Raw genomic sequence first — 18,533 nt, 5'->3', positions numbered from 1 at the left:
CGTCATTGTTGTTTGGCGGGTCCGGGCTGGGGATTCGAACCCGCCACCTTAGGTGTACGTGGCTGGCGCCTTAGCCAGTTGAGCTATAGGTGCCGAGCCGGGAACTTACAATTTAAGTAAGTTTCTACCCCACACCTGCTCACTCACAGACCCTGGGGGGAAGCCCAGTGACCTGTATTTTAACGAACTCTCCAGGTGATTCCCATGCAAGCTCAAGTTTGAGAGTTACTGTTCTAAAATATACAGCAAAGGGGTAAAAGTGCCTACCTGATGTGGGAAGTGGAGAGCTCACTGTGACCCTTCCACCCCACTCTAGTACCTCAGGACTCAGTCCTGGAACCATAGCAGGAAAGCAAGCGGCACACTCCGAGATGCAGGGTGTGGGGGACACGCTCACTGCGGATCTACAATTTGCCAGTCACTGCTTTTACACATATGGTCCCATTTAATCCTTAATGTGTGAGGCTGTTACTTTCTTACCAGATGAAAAAACCACACTCAGGGAGGTAATTTGCCTAAGGACACAGATGCTACGTAATGGATGGGATTTGAGCCCTAAGCTAAGTCACGTATCTTTTTCATCCAAGTATGATGACTCATATGTAAGGGTCATTAGTGGTAAATCCATGTATGCAATGCAAAAGGAATCCCACGTGACTGTGTATCACTGCTCTGTAGACGTTACACACATCACACCAGTGTGTGTGTGTGACCAAGGCGCGGCATCTTGCACTTTAATCTCAATCTTTTCATTCTGGGGAAGCAGCAGCTAATAGTATTTTTTTCTTTTGTTTTTTTCAGACGGAGTCTCTGTCGTCCAGCCCACTGGCATCATCTTAGCTCACAGCAATCTCAGACCTCCTGGGCTCAAGTGATTCTTGATTCTCAAGCGAGGCTCCTGAGTAGCTGGGATTACAGGCATGTGCTACCATGACCAGTTAGTTTTTCTATGTTTTTAGAGAGAAGGGGTCTTCCTCTTGTTCAGGCTGATCTCCAACTCCTGGCCTCAAGCAATCCTCCCACCTCAGACTACCAAAGTGCTAGAACTACAGGTATAAGCCACTGCACCTAGCCCAGCAGCTGACAATTGAATGTTGCATGGTGGGTTTAAATCTGGGTTCAGGTCCTCGTTCCACATTTAATTAGAAGCAAATTGCCTAAGTTTGCTGGGCCTGTTTCCTTTACTCTTTGACTATCATTTTTATCCCCCATCAAAGGAGTTAGAAATTCAACCCAGCTGATCACCTGCCCCAGATCCAGAGCACAGCCAATTGGCCTCCTAGGTCAGTTGAAGGATGAAGACCCTCTACCAATGCAGGCCACTGGCATCTTCCCCGAGGACTCCCAGCCACGTGCCATACCCTATAGAAATCATGTGCGAACCCTTTAACCATTAAGAATTAGCATCTAAACACCTTTTTAGAGCTCAGCGCCTGTAGCACAGTGGTTAAGGTGCCAGTCACGTACACACAGCGCGGCCTGGGCCAGCTGAACACCTGCAACAACAAAAAAATAGCCAGGCGTTGTGGCCGGTGCCTGTAGTCCTAGCTACTGGGAGGCTGAGGCAAGAGAATCACTTAAGCCCAAGAGTTTAAGGTTGCTGTGAGCTGTGGCGTCACGGCACTCTACCAAGGGCAACAAAGTGAGACTGTCTCAAAAAAAAAAAAAAAAAGTAAATAAAAAATAAACACCTTTTGGGCGGCGCCTGTGGCTCAAAGGAGTAGGGCACTGGCCCCATATACCAGAGGTGACAGGTTCAAACCTGGTCCAGGCTAAAAAAAAAAAATCCTGCAACCCCTCCCCCCACCTTTTTAGCATGTTAATCAGAATATCTTGTGGCATCCAGCCCCATCTTAGTCTTCTAATTCTAGAATTTGTAGAATTGTTGAACCAAGTAAAATGAAGAAACTCTGTCAGCTCCCAATTAGCTGCACCACTGGACAGGAACAGTGACGTGGCAGATTAAAAAATAAAATTGGTTCTGTTTGACTTTGGAATGTACTGATTTTTTTTTCAGTTGATTAACTTTTCTAATTATATTTTGCACAGTCTAATATCATCGGGCATTTGTATTCCCTGAGCACATGACATCTGACACTGAGAGCTGGGAGATGCAGCAGTCCCAAAGCGAGCTGGTCTCAGGGAACGACCAGGCTGTGACAGACTCACACGTGGATAATGAACAGAGAACTCGCCACAGAGAACTCTGCAAATATGAAATCACAAGCCAAGAAGGCAAAACAGCAATTCTCTACCGGCACGTGGACAGGGAGTAAATCAGTTTATCAACATTCTAAGGAGGATGAACTTTTTGAGAAAAATCTTTAATCTTAATGGAATTTGATGAGGGAATCAGGATGCACTGAGGGCCAATGAATTATTGGGTAATCTTTCAAATGAGAAAACCTCAAGCAATAACACCAAAGCGTTTTAAAAGAGCATTTAAAATGAATTTTATTGTTTGATTTTTACAAGTAGTCTTTAGAGGCTTCAAACAAGAACTCGTTTGCAAAACTCTAATAAATAGCTTGCCCCAAGTCCCCAAACAAAATGTAAAACAAAAGGAAAACCAAATGCAGGGTAAGCAAGACTTCAGAATGCTTGGACCTTAGCAGTACGTCTCATTTACAAAGAGATACCAGGCAGTGTACAATCGCCTTCACACACGTCAGAGAGAAAGAGGCAATCGAAATGTTTACAAAGCACTCCGAAATCTTCCTATTTCCATGATGGAAATGTCACCAGAAAAAAAAAATTCCCATGGAGAAATCACAATCATGAATGAAACTAGCATAAAAATCTGGTAATGGGCGTGAGGGGGGAGAGAGGAAGGAAAGGAGATTATTCGGGGCAGGGAACTTCTGAGCAGATGCCACCAGATTGCCAAATGTTCCCTTAGACCAGAGCTGCCGTTAAAGGGGCAGAGGGGTCAATTATGTGACAATTATGAAGGCAAGAAACAGGAGGGTCTCCTTAGGTCAGTCAACACTGGTCAGCCCCATCTCTGTGCTCTACAGTAGTGAGGGCCCCAGGGGCCCAAAGCAGCCTGCATCACTGAGACAGGAAAAACAGCACATCAATAATTTCTGCAGCAGAATCCTTTGGATGGCCATGAAAGGATGCAGAAAACGCCGTGCTCAAATTTCACACTGGGACATGCAGATGAAGCCCATTCTATTCTCACAGTCATTGCTCCTAACAAGCAAGGATTAAAATTCACAATCAAACATTCACTGCTAGCTTGTCCTAGTTAAAAATACCAATGAAATCTTGCTTTGGAGAGAAGGATTTATTAATTAATATAGTCATTTAGAGCAAGCTTAAAAAAAACTTTGCCACAGTTTTAGCTTTAGAAATCAAAAACTATATATAGTTTTGAAGAAAATGCATTAAAAATGTATATGAAGTAATAAGGTTTTGGGTTGGGGGAATTCTGAAACCACTTAATGTTTAGAGTCAGGAAGCTATAGAGAGCTTGATTCCAACCTATTGGGGCTCACGTAAGCCAAACGAAAAGAGCCCTAACTCTGAGCAGCACACCTGAGATCATCGTCTTTTGGGAAAGGAAGGAAGCAGGAAGTGACCTCACGGTGCACAATTGAAAAGGGGTGTGGCTCCCAGGCAGGCTCTCCCTCTGGTCTACCTGACTTGCTGATAAATGACCCCAATCCTGCCACCCTCTGGAAGACAGGTACAGACAGCAAGAGCTCATGCACAAGGAACGAAGGCATTTTCTCCAAGCAACTCCCTCTCCAGGCTTCAGGGAAGAAGGTAAGGAAATAGCCCTCTTCACTCCCCAAATAAGTTTTTTTTGAAAAAAAAAAAAATTTGTTTTCCTAGGAACAATGACATTCATCAGGATAACAAGGGAACGCTTGGGTTACCTGAAATAGATAAGAAAGCTGATGGAAATAGAGGCAGCTGGACCAGGGGGACACCCTGGTCCTAGGCCCAGTTTCTTCTTAAATACATAAACAGATAAAGATATTGTGCAAAAAAATAAAGACATTCACATTTTAGCAGTTAAACTTTTATTTTACTTTTTAAAATTTTTATTTACTTTTTTGTTTCTCTTTTCTACAAAAGGCAGATAATGATTGTTGATCTGCAACTGGTGTGCACTCCCTGAAAGGGGGGCAGGGGAGGGAGCCGGGGAGGCGCTCTGAGAAGGCTTTCCCTGGCCTGGGGAAGGAGCTCCCCTGCACTCACAGAGAACGCACCCGGGCCCTGCTCCTGCCCGCCTCAGCCTTCCCTAGCTCATGTCTATGGTGTTGAAGACCCACTCTGTGAACTTCTTCAGCTTGTCCGAGGCATTCTGGGATTCCTCCTGCAGCCTCAGGTTGTCCTCTCGCAGGTGCTGAACTTCTGCCTGAAGATGGGCTTTGTCTTCTTTTTCCTGGGAGGTAGAGCAAAGTAGGAAGGAACTAAGAGAGGTAGCCCCAACTCGCCCAGCTCCTAGGGACAGTGGCTCTGGATCTGTTCCCATCATCACCCATTTCTCCCCTTCATTCCACCCACCAGCCTAGCATTAGGTGCTAAGACACTTACTCTAACAGGATGTCTAACTTTCTGGCATCTCTGTACCACACCGACATCACATACATAAACACTAACAAAAGCTGATGACCACACACACACACACACAAAAGGTCCGTGCATAACTTTCAGGATATCTGCCACCATAAAAGAGCAGAACAGTCCTCACATAATCGGCCTGTGGCCTGCAGTCTGGACACCCTGCTACAGGCTAGGCCTTGGAAACAGGCTTACAGGGAGACTCACCTCTACAGGATTCACTTGGGATGTGAGGACACAAACGTGTATTTTAAAGTCTTAATTAACATGGACTGTCTTAAATTTTTGGCAATGGACTTGGGGGCTATTGTCTTGGGACAGTCAAAGCCACCCAAGAAACAATATTCAGTTCTCTTGGTGTGTAAGCCCAAGTGAAACCCGGGAGTCTGGGCTGCTGGGGAGGGCTGGGAAGGCTGGGAGAGGGCCCAGACAGAGCTTCCACCAAAGGAACAATTTTCCTGTACATATGACAACAGAGGCCTTCAGTGCTCTGTGTTCTGGGGGGAACTATGCTCCCTGCGTCCCCTGAACATGTGCATACACAGGAAAAATGCCCACATCCTATTCCGCTAACACAACCTAAAAAAGGCTCTCACAGTTCAAGGGCAGTCTGTGTGGACCTGGCAACTGGGTTTGAGAATATGTGGTTTACCTTCTTCAAATCTTCACGAAGCATCTTCAGCATACCTTCCAGCTGGTCCACTTTAGAAGCCAGAGTAGGAGAGGAATCTTTACTGCTGGGAACAAAAACCCAAATCATGTTTGCAGGAGAACCCACGGCTCTGTGTGTGTGTGTTAAATCTGGGGAGGCTGTATTCGTAAAATGGTTTTCAATGTCCAATTACTCAGCATGGGGACCCAATGTACATTTTCATTTTAAAAAAGAAAATGGTAATCTTAACAAAAGGTCATACAAGCTTCAACTACAGCCAATCAATAGCTGCTTTTGTCACAGATGCTGTACCCTCACAACAGAAGAACAAAGGACAACAGTGAAAACGATCTCTTTGGCAGCATAAGAGGTACTTTCCGCAGACACAACTATCAAACAGCAAGATGCATCCTCAGGGAGGTGTTGGGCTCTCCTGGGTGGGCTTTAAGAGACAAGAGCTACTCCTGTGCATGTGTGCGTATGAGGGAAGTGTGTGTCACCTTGGGGTGACAGCTCAAGCAGTCTCTGGTTCTCAAGAAAATAACCTTAGCCACCTGCACAGTTGTCGCTAGCTAAATAATTGTGCCTACATCTTAAACATAAGTCTAAATACCTTAAAATGTTTAAAAAACAAGACTACATGTCTCAAAAGCTTGTCAGTCAAAGCTCAACGTCTTAAATTATGTGCTATTTCGACAAGCAAACAATTTTCTTCTCTTTTTTTTCCACGATTAAGCGCCAATAATGCCATGCTCATGGAGTACCAAGAGAAGTGTGAGCCGGGATGACAGGCCAGCCACTAGCCCAGCCGAGGACACTGCGGGGCACGCTCCCGCCCGCAGGGCCCCACAGTCTCGTGGGTTAGTGCCTCTGGCTCCTTTTCTCCCTACACGCTCCTCTACCTGAATTCAACCTGCTGCAAGTTTCCTGAGTGATTTCTAGCCAAGTCTTTCAAGCAAGGAGTCACACAACCAAGAATCTAAAGTCCTCTCCTGGGAAACCATGCGGTGGTTTCTTTCCAGAGACCAAAAGGAAGAAGTTAAGTGACTCTGGAATTTTCTGGATCTTGGAACAAAAGGTATTATTTACTTTAAAAATCAAAGTTAAGTTAGAGTTCTTGACCTAAAATGAACTGCACTAACGTCTTCTGCTGATTCTGAGTCTACAACAGGCCCCAAATGCAAAACTCACGGTGGTGTGGGGTGTCAGGAGGCTGCAGACAGAGGGAATGGTAATGACCGAGACCAGGGTGACCACTCAAAAGCTGACAGTGAATGAATTTTTAAAAAGTCCTCTGCAATCCACAACAGCACTGTAAGGCACAACAAGCTGGTCATGTTCTGCACAGGCTCAAGGCCAAAGATGAGGTGAACAGGGGTGCTGCTAGACGGACTCAGCCCCGTGGGGGCCGAGAGCAGCGGTGTCCTTCCCAAAGCCACTGTGGGCTACCAGTTCTCAGCAGCTTATCTTCATGTCTAAAGATTCTTCAAAATGCATTCTGTGTCTGTAAGTGCACCGGTAATACTTAAAAAGTGTATGTCACTCCATTTCATTGTTCTGTGTGGACTGAACAAAGCAAAGAGCCGACCTTCACCCTCATCTCCTGTTTCTGTAAGATCCTTTCTCAGGAAAACCGTCTTGGCTCATTCAGACTTCTCTTTGTTGGAACCCCCCCTAAGAATGCACATTTTGGGCTCTCTTCTGACTCTCTGGATTTTTTAAAAGTTCTCAGCAGCCTTCCTTGCTCCAGCTGTTCCAGTGACGAGAAGAGTGTGGCACTGATCTGTTACATCCTTGACAAACCATCCACTGCTCTCCTGCCTCCCTGGCCAAGAGCACCTCACTTCCCTGCAGACTGGGTCAGGCGTCCTCCAGCACAAGCCCTACGGGGTGCCTGCATGACCACCAGCAACTTTACTTTCCCCGTATTTGTCTATATCTGATCATATTTTATAGATACCTGGATTTTTTTTTGAGACAGACTGTCATTATTCTGTCACCCTAGTAGCCAGGGCATCATTATAGCTTGCAACAACTTTAAATTCTTGGGCTTAAGAGATCTTCTTGCCTCAGCCTCCTGAGTAACTAGGCCTACAGATGCCCACCACCATGCCAGGGTGATACCTGGATACTTAATCAGCCTCGGAAGGTTTTAAGGGAAGACTTGTCAAATTAATGAAATTATTCTGCACCAGACAGTGCTTGCTAAGTGTCCCATGGCTGCTGACTAGTATGTTTTAATAGACGGGAGTATCACACATTAATTCAACAACCTCACTATTGGAAACTAAGGAGAAAACAGAAAAACTGGTATCTGCATGGTTACACAGAACTCAAAGTCCACGCTCTTAATCCAGAAGAAACACCCTGGATGTGAGTTACTGCTTAACTAGCCTGCGATCCAGCTTTCTAACATCCAGACCTGAAGTGATCAACAGGGAGCTGCCTAAGACTTAGCAGGCACGTTCCAAGCATGACCATCGATGACAGCCAGGAAGAGACCAGAAACCAGACTCTAGGACGGAACAGTGCAGGAGCCCAGGAGACCTAGTGCAATGATTTCTCTTACCTGACCTAATAAGCCCCAGGGCATATTTATTAGGGGTTTAAATACTACTGAATACTCATAAATATGACCTTGTAAGCCATCAGGAGTAGTTTAATTATGTTTGAAGTATTTCTCTAATAAAATGTGAAGTGTCTGGCACTGCTGCAACAAGCTTCACTCAGCTAATCCATGTGGCTTCCATCTCCCTTCCCCTACATCTACCGTCACTGGCAAGGGTGACACTTGGTGCCACAAATAAGGTGACCAACCTGCTGTAAGACTTCATCTGGGCCAGAGCCTGGGCCTCGAGCTGATCGCTGTTGGATGCAGCACTCAAGGGACGATGGTTTTCATCACTAGCAGCAAAAAATGAGGCTCTCTGGACTAGAAGGGAGATAAGAAAACAGTCAGTATTTTGGAGTCCCATCTCTGGGCCTTGTCTATCAAAGTCCACAAATGGTCTACACTGACGGTCAAGTCTAACCCATGTGCGGGGATGCACTGGGAATCCCGGCTCCCAACCTTCACAGGGGAAGTAGTACCATTTCACTGCCTTAGCCACGTGTGAAAGAGGATTGTAGCATTGTGGCTTCCCCTCATAAAATGGCTGTGAATCAATTTCTAGTACCCCTCCTGATCAAAGCAGCATTCTCTTAACTCTTTCCCTGGAAACAGGCCTTGTGCCAATTTCCAGACCAAGGCTCAGCAGTGATAGCAATGCATTAAAGAGCTAGTACTATGCTTCCTACAACTCCCTGATGAATGTGTTCCACGAGATGCCTGGCCAACTCTAGCGGGCTCTAACCTAAGTCCGTGCCACCTATGTTTCCAAATATACCACCTTATAATTTAAACCAAGCAAAAAAAAATCAAAGGTTTAAAAATTTCTCCCATTAAAGAAACTAAACGCCTGCCATTTTATATGAAGATGATTAACCAGCAAAGTGAAAGTTAGCACTGGGGAACTTCGATCAGCCAAATACACCTGAAGAAGGCGGGAGGACCCATGCTGCCTGCTCCACGCCACCTGCCCGACTAGGGCGTTCTGTGGCCTGTCTAGTAACATTCCTGACTGAACCTGACTGAACAGCAACCTTCAATTCTTCCAAGTAAGAGTAAAACCAAAAAATAATCAATCACCTGCGATCCTAATTTTATAAAAAACATTTCAGAAGGATCTTAGAAAAAAGTCTTTGCTCAAAAAAGGACATTTGAAAACTGATGACGGTCCATATACTGCATTTGAAGTTTCTGATTTCAGCAGAACCAGTCTGAGGACAGGCACTTCAGCCCCACCCATCTGAAGTGAGCACACAGCTGGCAGGTTGGGGAAGGGATCACCAGTCAGATAAAGCACTACCCTGCACTGAGAGCCGAGTGAGAAGGGCAAGCAAAGCACCCAGCAATGTCAGGACTGGGGCCGGCCGGCAGGACAAGGCCCCTGCTGGATCCGCCTGTGTGTTTACCAGCAACATCTTAACTATGGGAGCAAAGACCTTGCTGGACACGTGTTCTTCCCTATGCAGTGACAGCAGCTGGGATTCCTCTGCCCTTCTCATATAGGAAGGAGATCAGACACGCATGTCATGAATTCCTGTGTAGAGGAAACTCCGGTCACACTGGATTAAATAAAACAAGTGCCTAAGTGACCAACTTAGGGTCTGGCTCCTCCTGAGTGCTCAGTAACTGTTAGTTCTGCTGTTTTCTGGCACACTGGCAAAATGCTTATGTTGTCAATGTGTCCAGACTCGATCGTGCCACTAGTGCACTCCAGGGAGGCCCCACGGGATCCTGCTGCTGCTTGGACCTATGGCGGACTCACCCTCATAGGCTTTGGCAGCGTCTACCAGGTTGGACCAATCTAGATCCGCAGCAGTGTCAGGCAGGGGCATCAGGCCGGGGTCCGGCATGGGCTGCCTTCGGGTCTCCTGGACATCAGTGAGAGAGCTGTCCGAGGCTGAGAATTCTCCTGTTGGAAGGAACAAGTGATAAGATACTTCTCACGCCCAAAGGAGCACCCCTTGGAAACTTGCCTGATTTCCTATCACCACAACTCATGTGTGAGCTACTTGCCACTGTAATCAATGTCCAGTCTAGCCAGCCACTAGCGGTTACTCTAAAGCTGCCTTGCAATAGCAGTTGGCTTCCTCTAGTCTGCCTTTGCCTTTGTGTTTTTATAACCTTCCATCATCTCCCTTCTTGTCCCAAGTCATGGGAAGTTAGCTATGTGCTGAGGCAACATGCTTGTGGGGACCCAGGCAGCTCTGGCATCCTTCACAGACTCTAAGGATGCACACAGGGAAAAGGGGACCAACTGTTCAATGGAGAGCTAGATTTGGGAGTCAGACCAGGGATGTTTATTCCTGTAACAGGAGATGATAGGGCTTTTATCTGGACTGGGAGCAGGATGTGACCGCTGCCCCATGGACTCTCTGTATCCCTGGCACTGGTGAGGGGCAGGTACATCCCAGAGGCAGCCCACTGATTCCCATGTACAAACACATGCAGAGTGGGAGTGAGAGATGAATCAGGCGAGCTGAGTGTGCTGGGATACTAAGTGATTTTAGGGGTAGCATTGGCATTATTCTGCCCAAGGACACAGGGTCATTATACAAGCAACTCTCTGGATCAGTTTTGGGTTGTAGCAGTCTAACATCCCGAGCTCTTTTTAAGCAGATGATTTGTGGAATACACATGTTAAACCATCGCATTGACTCACTGACATCTTAACGACTAGAGTGTTTAGCCTGGGACAGGGAGGAATGGGTGCTGTGAGCCACTCTGTGCCACTGAGAGCACACTGCTACTGCTCAAGGCAACAAAGAGGGCAGGCCAGAGGGAGCTAGGGAGACATGGCTCATGAAACGCAAAACCCTCAAGCTGCAGAAGCTGGGTGGAACTGCAGAGCCTGCAAGCTGCGAGAAGGGCCGCCCTCGGCACGCGCCTGCAGCGTTAACAGCCGTGCAAAAGCAAAGCTCTCAGTTAAAATCTGTGAGTGACTCTAGAAATACCTGTTTACAAGGAGTTAAAAAGTTTCATCTATTATGACAGCCTGGTAAGCCTGAGTGTATTAAGTGCTTGTTTTCCCTTTCAAATTATGTCAAGAACTGCTCTGAAGTGCAGCTGCTAGTTATTAATGTGCTTAAAATTAGCAAAATTATGAGTAAATGGAAGTCAACAAATACTGCAAGATATTAAATGTTCAGTTCTATTTAAACTTGTTCTCACCAAGGGGAAGTAGGAGGAACAGATAATTCCGTATGTCACTCACAACCCTTCTGCCCTTTCAACACTGGGGCCCAAATCTCCATGTGGAGAAGAAGTCATTCCTTCCCACCTCCCAAACCCATGTCAGCAGGAGTCACCAAACAAGGCATGGATTGCTCAGGTTAGGACACGAAGTCACCACAATTGCTGCCTGATTTCAAGAGAGCAGGAGGAAGTGACTGGACAAGGCAGCCCATTCCTACCCTTCCTCTCCACAGCCCCCCAGGGGCCCAAGACGGGGCCTTAATCGGGGCCTTAATCCTGGGCCTTCTCAGCTGGACAGTGACCGTGTGGTTGGCAGGTTTCCAGGCTACGAGCCTCTGGCCAGACAGGGCTGCCTCTGACAGGACACATGCAGGGAAGACTTCACAGAGGGTTTACTTTTATTATTGCAAAGGCAGGATAAAAAGGGCGAGGAAACCAGTGGGCAGAAGATTGTAGTTGCAATGGAATTCGGGGAGAGTGGCCCTGATATAGAACAAGAGGAAAAAATGGTTAGGGCATATTGGGACACTTGCAGGAGATTTTTTCTAGAGTCTGATGATAACAAGTGGTCCTTTCTTGGGTCAACTTTGGTTGATCGGGTGCGACTTCCTAGGACAAAGGGGAACCAGATTTAAGCTGTAGGTGGAAGGGGGAGGGGACAGGGAAGGCTGGCATGACCTGTGAGCGACATTTGCCAAGGCCAGGAGGAGAGGAGGAGACGGCACTGCTGAGCTGTGAGTGAGACGGGGACAGGGAGCTCTGCGTGGGCTGAGCTAAAAAATAAGGCAGGGCAAGCATACGACTGAAGGAAAACATTGTTCCAGAAAAGCAGCAGAAGGAAAAGAAACGTGGGCATGAAGGGACACAAGACACAGAAATCCTGCAGCAGATTTGCAGGAGGAAAAGACTGGATTTAAATCCAGAGTTCCAGAACATGGCCCTTCCTGAACACAGTACCTCGTTAGGTCATAGAGCAAACAAGGCACCTATGAACCAAAGGGGAGGACATGGGGGTACCCCACTATCGGTGTGCCTTTTCCTTAAATGCTACTCGCTGGGTCAATGAACGAGTCAACAAATGATGGTTGACAGCACAGGCAAGGTCCTTACAGCCTGGAAAAGACAGAGCCATGGCAAGTCTGGGTTCTGAAGGGGGCTGCAGGAAGATCACAGCTCTAAGAAGCAATTCACTCTGTCAGCCATATGTGCTTAATCCAAATGGATGGACGGTTAATAAGAATACCAACTCCTATGGCTGGGTGCAGTGGCTCCACTCCTATAATCCTAGCATTCTGGGAGGCCTAGGAGGGTGGACTGCCTGACCTCAGGAGTTCAAGACCAGCCTAAGCAAGCGTGAGATCCTGTCTCTGCTAAAAATAGAAAAACTAGCCAGGTGTCACAGTGGACACGTGTAGTTTCAGCTACTTGGGACGCTGAGTTGCTTGAGCCCAAGAGTTGGAGGTTGCTGTGAGCTGTGATACCACAGCTCTCTACCCAGGGCAACAGAGTGAGAGACTTTGTCTTAAAAAACAAAACAAAAAAACCCCCAAACCCAATTCCTAGACTATCCTTTGGAAATTCAAATTTAGGGGTTGTTGGGTGAAGTGTGAGATTTAATAGGCGTCCCAGGCCACTCTGTGGTCCGGGATCACAGAGAGGGTGAGCCACGCCTTCCTCTAGTGACCATCCATTCTCTGAGCGTGGGATTGGCAGGTGTGTGTGAGGGGGGCGTGGCCATCGCCAGCAGAGCTGCCGGCTGCAGCTAAGAGGGCCCTTACCATGCAGCGACTTCATCCCGAGCGTGTAGGAAGGCCTGCGCAGCGGCAGAGACTTGGGGAGAGACGGGTAGGTGCTGCTGAAGAGCACGTCGTTGGGCAGCGCCTGGTCCAGGAGCGAAGCCCTGGAGGGGAAGAAGTGCTCCCGCTGGCTGCTGTATATGCTCTCGTCTGACAGCGTTCTGTGCAGGGCCCGTCGGGAGGTGGGGGTGGTGGGAAAAGGGGTCTGGGGAGAGGACAGCGCGTGGAACTGGAAAACATCGGGAGACAAGAGAAAATTAATTTTCTGCTTCAGACACCTGAGACCAAGTCCCTGCTCCAGCTGTGCCCCCTCAGGCCCTAGAGTCCCAGCAGGGAATGGTCAGACCCACCAGCTACTTCTGCAGCTGCAGAGAGCTGACCCGGGAGGCCCAGTTGTTATTTCCCTGAAGTCCAGCCCGCTGCCCACTGCCCCGTACTCAGATAAGTGATGGAGGGGATTTATCAGTATCATGTTGTGCTTAAGAATAGACTTTAGGGTCAGACCAATGTCAGTTCTATTTGAATCCTGCATTTCCCACCAAATCACAGGGTTTCTGAGCCTAATTCCTTGTCCACAGAAGGGGGACAACACCTCTCAGGGGTATTGTGAGGATTAAGTGAGATGCTGGACTGATTACTGGGGGTGTCAGAGGCCTGATGAAATAATGTCACAGCCCAGGGCAACACCTGCAGAAGCCTGCCAGATAATAATAATGTGTTTGTGGGGCAACAAGAGCATGTAATCATTAAAATATAGTAACTCAGATAATAGGTGGCTCCCAATAAACAGCAACTACTCAGTCACACCAACTGAACCTCGAGGCTACGTCACGAGTTTTGGAGAGAATTTATTTTATAGGTGCATTTCTATCCATGAAATAGTAACAGAGAAGTCAGCTTTATAAAGAACAAATATTTACACATTTATCTGTAAATTACAAATAGTTCCAGATGTATCTCTTATCTCTTGCTGATGTCTTTTGCCTTTGTGACCCAGTTTGATTTTACTTGAGATTTTTCTGCCAATTGCGAGCTTCTGAGAAGCCCTTTCATTGAGAAACAACACACATGCGAACAATATTTAAATGTCCAGCTCCCGGGAAGCCCTTTAACAATAAAGAACTTCATAACACACTCCACAGAACCTGGGGTCATGGTGATGAGAGACACAAATCTTGTAGCCTCTCTATGAACAAATTCCCTACATAAGAAGAAGAAAAAAATTATAAAATGTATGTGGTGGGTTTAAAGGTGATCACTGTATAATTCTTTAAACTGTATGTTTGAAAAATTGCCTAATATTGGAAAATTAAAAAGAAAACAATAAAGAATTGAGGCCACGTTCATTGTGATGGGGGCACGAGGTGGGGGCGTGAGGAGGAGGGCTGAGTCACTGCTGGTGGAAAAGCCACTCTGAGCCTTCCCATGACACTTTGAAGGGGCAGAGAGAGAATGATTTTGCAATAGCTCCATTTGGTTGGTTGATTGCAGACCCCAAAACACAGAGCTGGTGCTCTGGGCCCTTCTTGTGCGCTGGGGCCTAGCCTGCTTCTGTGTAACAAGTCAAGGGTTAATCAAGTCCACGCTGCCCCCAGCTGTGGTGTGCGCAGCTGCTACATTCAAAGGAAACAATTATTAGTGGAACACATTGAGAAGGTGTCCCAGGGGCAACCAATTAAGTAAAAATTGTGTTCACTTTTAAAAGTTCATGACGAGTTAAATCCAAGGTATGTATCCGTGAACTTGTCTAGAAAGCTAAGCTGCTACAGTAAATACTTTTCAAGGGAAAACCTGGCGAGGAAAGTAATGCTTTTTCATCCTATTCTGTGGAGAACAGTAGGTATTAGGTGGTTAAATAGCTTGCTAAGCATTGTTAAAACAACAACTAGTTCACCTCTCCTCTGTCTGCAAGGTTCTAGGACTATCCTATCTGCCTACTGGGCCATCTCAGATCTCCGTCTTCAGGAACTGCTCCTCAATCTTTTTAGCACCTCTATTTTTAGCAAAGGCATTTCCTTTTCCGGTTAAGCACATCCTCCCTGATGGTTTTTATAGGTGAGAGATTCTCTATCAATTCTAGTTTCAGCCTCTTTGGGAATTATTAATATACACTCTACCTTGTAGAGACCCTTTGAGCATGTGCTTTATTAAAAGTCACAATATCCACCAGGCACGGTGGCTCACGCTTGTAATCCCAGCACTCTGGGAGGTTGAGGTAGGTGGACTGCTGGAGCTCAAGAGTTTGAGACCAGTCTGAGGAAGAGCGAGACCCCATCTCTATTAAAAATAGAAAAACTAGCCAGTGGGGGTTGTGGCAGGAACGCGTAGTCCTAGCTACTTGGGAGGCTGAGGCAAGAGGATCACTTGAGCCCAAGAGACTGCGGTCACTGTGACCTATGATGCCACAGCACTCTACCCAGGGAAGGAAGTAAGACTGTCTCTAAATACATATATACATACGTACGTACGTACATACGTACATCAAAACATCTCGCACTAAAGGGAGGCAGGGAAAGAAGCAGAGGGAAGCAACCCGCCAGGACGCTCTCTGCCATTAACAGGTAGTCTTGTCTGAAAGTGCTGGGTCGGCCCCTCACCCCATCCGTCTGTGCAAACCTACCTGCTTCCTGAGGGTGCCCCATACCTTCCTTGCAGGTACAGCCGGCCCCTGAGTGACAGTCCCAGAGGAGTGGAATGGCAGGCCTGGAAGGGATTTCACAGTGTGCTTGGGAAGGAGTATGGTTCTAAACTTGCTCCGAGAGTGCTTAGGGGTCCTTACCGCACCTCCACTGGGAGGAGTAGTTTAGGTGGGCCCTGGCCCTCCCATTCTGCTTTCTCAGTTGTACATATTGGGCTTCCATGTGTGGTCCTATTTGTTTTTTTATTTTTTGAGGCTGAGTCCCACCCTGTCATCCTAGGGAGAGTGCTGTGGAGCAGCTCACAGTGAACTGCATTGCTTGTGTTCTAGTGATCCTCCCGCCTCAGCCTCCTGAGTAGCTGGGTCTACAAGTGCCGTCACAACACCCGGCTAGATTTTCTATTTTTCGTGGAGACAGTGTCTCGTTCTTGCTCAGGCTGGTCTCGAATCCTGGGCTCAGGCAATCCATTCCCCCTAGTCTCCAGGAGTGTGTGAGCCACACACTTGGCCTTTATTGTTTTTGTACCTGAGCTTTAAACACTTGGGCACCACTGATCTACTCTTGTCCTCTATTTCACAGCCAGGAAACAGCCTGGGGAGATGGCATCTTGCTTCATATGGGTGTCCTGTCCTCATCCTCTTTCCATTGCTCCCGGCCACTGAGGACAGGTGTCATCCACAATCACAATAAGCTGCTCCTGAGCACCAATCCACGTGCAGGCTCTTCCTTGGCTTGCACCCGAGAGCCCTGGCTGGAAAGCAGGACTAACAAACAGTCTGCGCCACTGTCTGTTCACTCGCCAGACTGTCGCTGCCCTTGGGGGAAATAAGGTTATTCCATCTCTGATTGCCTGTGAGGTTTCCTAGAATGTCATAGCTCCACCATTGTTCTTGAGGCAGGAGCTCCATGGCAGCTGCTGGGGCCTTGGCACCACCCACCTACAGCGTGCCTGGCAGCCCTACCACCTCTGCCAGCACATGCCTTGCTCTGTTGGCAAACAAGCCTGGGAGTGACCCTGCCATTTAGTATTAACCACAGCTCGGTGGCAGCACTGGCTCCCCAGGAAAGCCACTGTGTCCTGTGAGCGGGCTCCTATGCTGACAACCCCAAGCTGGCCAGGCCTAGGACCCTGATGCAGTGGCTTGGAACCTTGAGCCAAAAGTAGCCTGGAGGACCTCTTGAGGGCATGCTCCCTCAGTGACACAGCATAGCCATGGCCACTCAGATAATGCCCCTCAGAGGATACACGGAGCTACTTAGTGGAATCATCTGTAACCAGACTAGCCCTAGGGGGATGAAACTGGAGAGAGAAAAAGAGTTCCTGCTTCCAGCCTTCTCAATGTCACGGTTTAGCCCACAGTAGCACTTTCTTTGCAGAGGGTCTCATGTTTACTTGGTGTTACTTTACACAAAGTAAAGAAAGTTTCAAATAGGAATACTAAAGGAATTCACTTGGGAAATAAAAGCCAAGACCTGGAATAAGGGCACAACAGACATTTGCCTTCAATTATTTCCACCACATGAGTGAGTCAAAAGAATGATGCCCTTTGCCAAAAATGTTCAAGTAGGAATTGGAGAAAAGATTCCTTTTCAGGGCAGGTTTTATTTTCCTCTAACCTCAAAGGAAAAATCTAAAATATTTTTTATTTTGAAACAGGCACTTAATTTTAATATATCTCTTTGGATTTTAATGGATAAAGAAAGGAGTTTCAAGCACTATCTTTTGCAAGGTTGCCAAGGAAACCACTTGTACCCTGAATGATGAGTCAGAACAGTGAAGTGCGGGCTTATGAAACTGAAATTACAGGAATCAGGAATGGCTACATATAGAAAATGATTTATTCACGTAACAAATCGTGTTAATAAATCATTTATTTCTAGGTTCAACTCCAGAGTGGTCTCTGAGCTACATCTGGTTCCTGTAAATGGTGATTTTTAAGTTTAAGAGGTATTATATTCCTGACCTATATGGAGGAAACACACACGCACCCACTAGCATGTGGTCAGGGCGGTCTGCAGGCAACGCCCCGCACGGCTGCTCCAGCTGCCGCTCGTCCCCTCGTCGCAGTTTGGTCGCAGTTTGAAGACCATAAGTGGTTAAGCAAATATTCTAGCTTCCATTTGTAATCAGTTCTCAAAGTTCTTCCTAAAGCTTTCTAGTCACTTCACACAGACTGCAAATCATCCAACTGCCCAGAGGATAGAAAACTTCAGAGTTGGCGGCCACAGCTTTCCTAGGGGTGCACCCCTTCCCCTGGGGCTGCTCAGTACACTTCACAGTGCTTTATAGGCAGAACGACCACCTTTAGGTCCAGCTCAATCCCCAGAGGTGTCGAGACCACACACGTTAGAACCCGAGGGAGTACAGAGCCTTAAGTGAGCTCCCAGCTTCTCCAGGCTGAGGAGAGCACAGCAAACCTTTTCTTGTGGTGACACATAGGTCTGGCCACCGCTACACTAACATAAAATGAACTAGCATTCAGATAGGGTGGGAGGAGAGACTGGGTTTTAGAGAAAGCCTTTACAGTCTGGAATTCCGAGAAAGGAGTGTAGAGAGAAGGCTTTACAAAGTAGAGCCCTGAAGTTCTGAAGGTGTGAGTGGAGACCGACAGTGCTGGCTGAAGCTGTCTGTTTACTCTTGGAGGGGCAGCTGCCAAGAGTGGATGTCCAGCAGGCAGAGGCGGTCCTGGGAGTGAGGACTGCGTATGGCCAGTTTGTGTGCTGGCTGGTCAGGGAGCAGAGGCAAGGCCAGAGTGCAGAGTACTGTGGGCACATGGGGCAGGAAGCAAATGGCATTTGTGAGAGAGGGGGGAGCCTTTGGGCAGGAGACACTGAAGTGCTGTCCTAGCTGACAAGGCAGCCACAGGCATGTGCAGAGGTTCTGAGCATCAATACCATGAAGGTGATGGTCAAGGCGTCATGTGCTGTGAGTGACATACACTGGAAGAAGAAACACTTGCACGGTAGGGACAGGTTGAGACAAACCAAGGCTAACGAGGTGTGGCTGCTGGGACTGAGCATTTAAAACCTCGTGTTCTACTTACTGGGACAAGTGGATGACGGCAGCACGC

The 18,533-nt window shown here is 47.4% G+C and overlaps 1 protein-coding gene and 1 pseudogene across 10 annotated transcripts in view; one reads left to right on the top strand and one right to left on the bottom strand.

Moving 5' to 3' along the window:
• Window positions 1-4,014: 4,014 nt before the first annotated feature.
• Window positions 4,015-18,533, bottom strand: part of SIPA1L1 (signal induced proliferation associated 1 like 1) — a 385,188-nt gene continuing 370,669 nt past the window's right edge. For 8 of the 10 annotated variants that reach the window (XM_023507644.1, XM_023507646.1, XM_023507645.1 and 5 more), the window contains 5 exons: window positions 12,806-13,052; window positions 9,598-9,744; window positions 8,045-8,159; window positions 5,228-5,312; window positions 4,015-4,396 (listed from right to left, as the gene is read on the bottom strand). In XM_023507644.1, coding sequence (XP_023363412.1) covers window positions 4,253-4,396; window positions 5,228-5,312; window positions 8,045-8,159; window positions 9,598-9,744; window positions 12,806-13,052 — 738 coding nt within the window. In that variant the 3' untranslated portion in view covers window positions 4,015-4,252. The remainder of the gene's footprint in view (window positions 4,397-5,227; window positions 5,313-8,044; window positions 8,160-9,597; window positions 9,745-12,805; window positions 13,053-18,533) is intronic. The other 2 variants (XM_012812217.2, XM_023507649.1) reach the window with 1 other exon arrangement.
• LOC111721882 lies at window positions 13,922-14,032 on the top strand (annotated as a pseudogene).

The sequence above is a fragment of the Otolemur garnettii genome, unplaced genomic scaffold (assembly GCF_000181295.1).
Source record: "Otolemur garnettii isolate 467f Iridium unplaced genomic scaffold, OtoGar3 scaffold00196, whole genome shotgun sequence".
NCBI classification, from domain to species: domain Eukaryota; kingdom Metazoa; phylum Chordata; class Mammalia; order Primates; family Galagidae; genus Otolemur; species Otolemur garnettii.
This window is presented reverse-complemented; position numbering and strand designations above follow the sequence as displayed.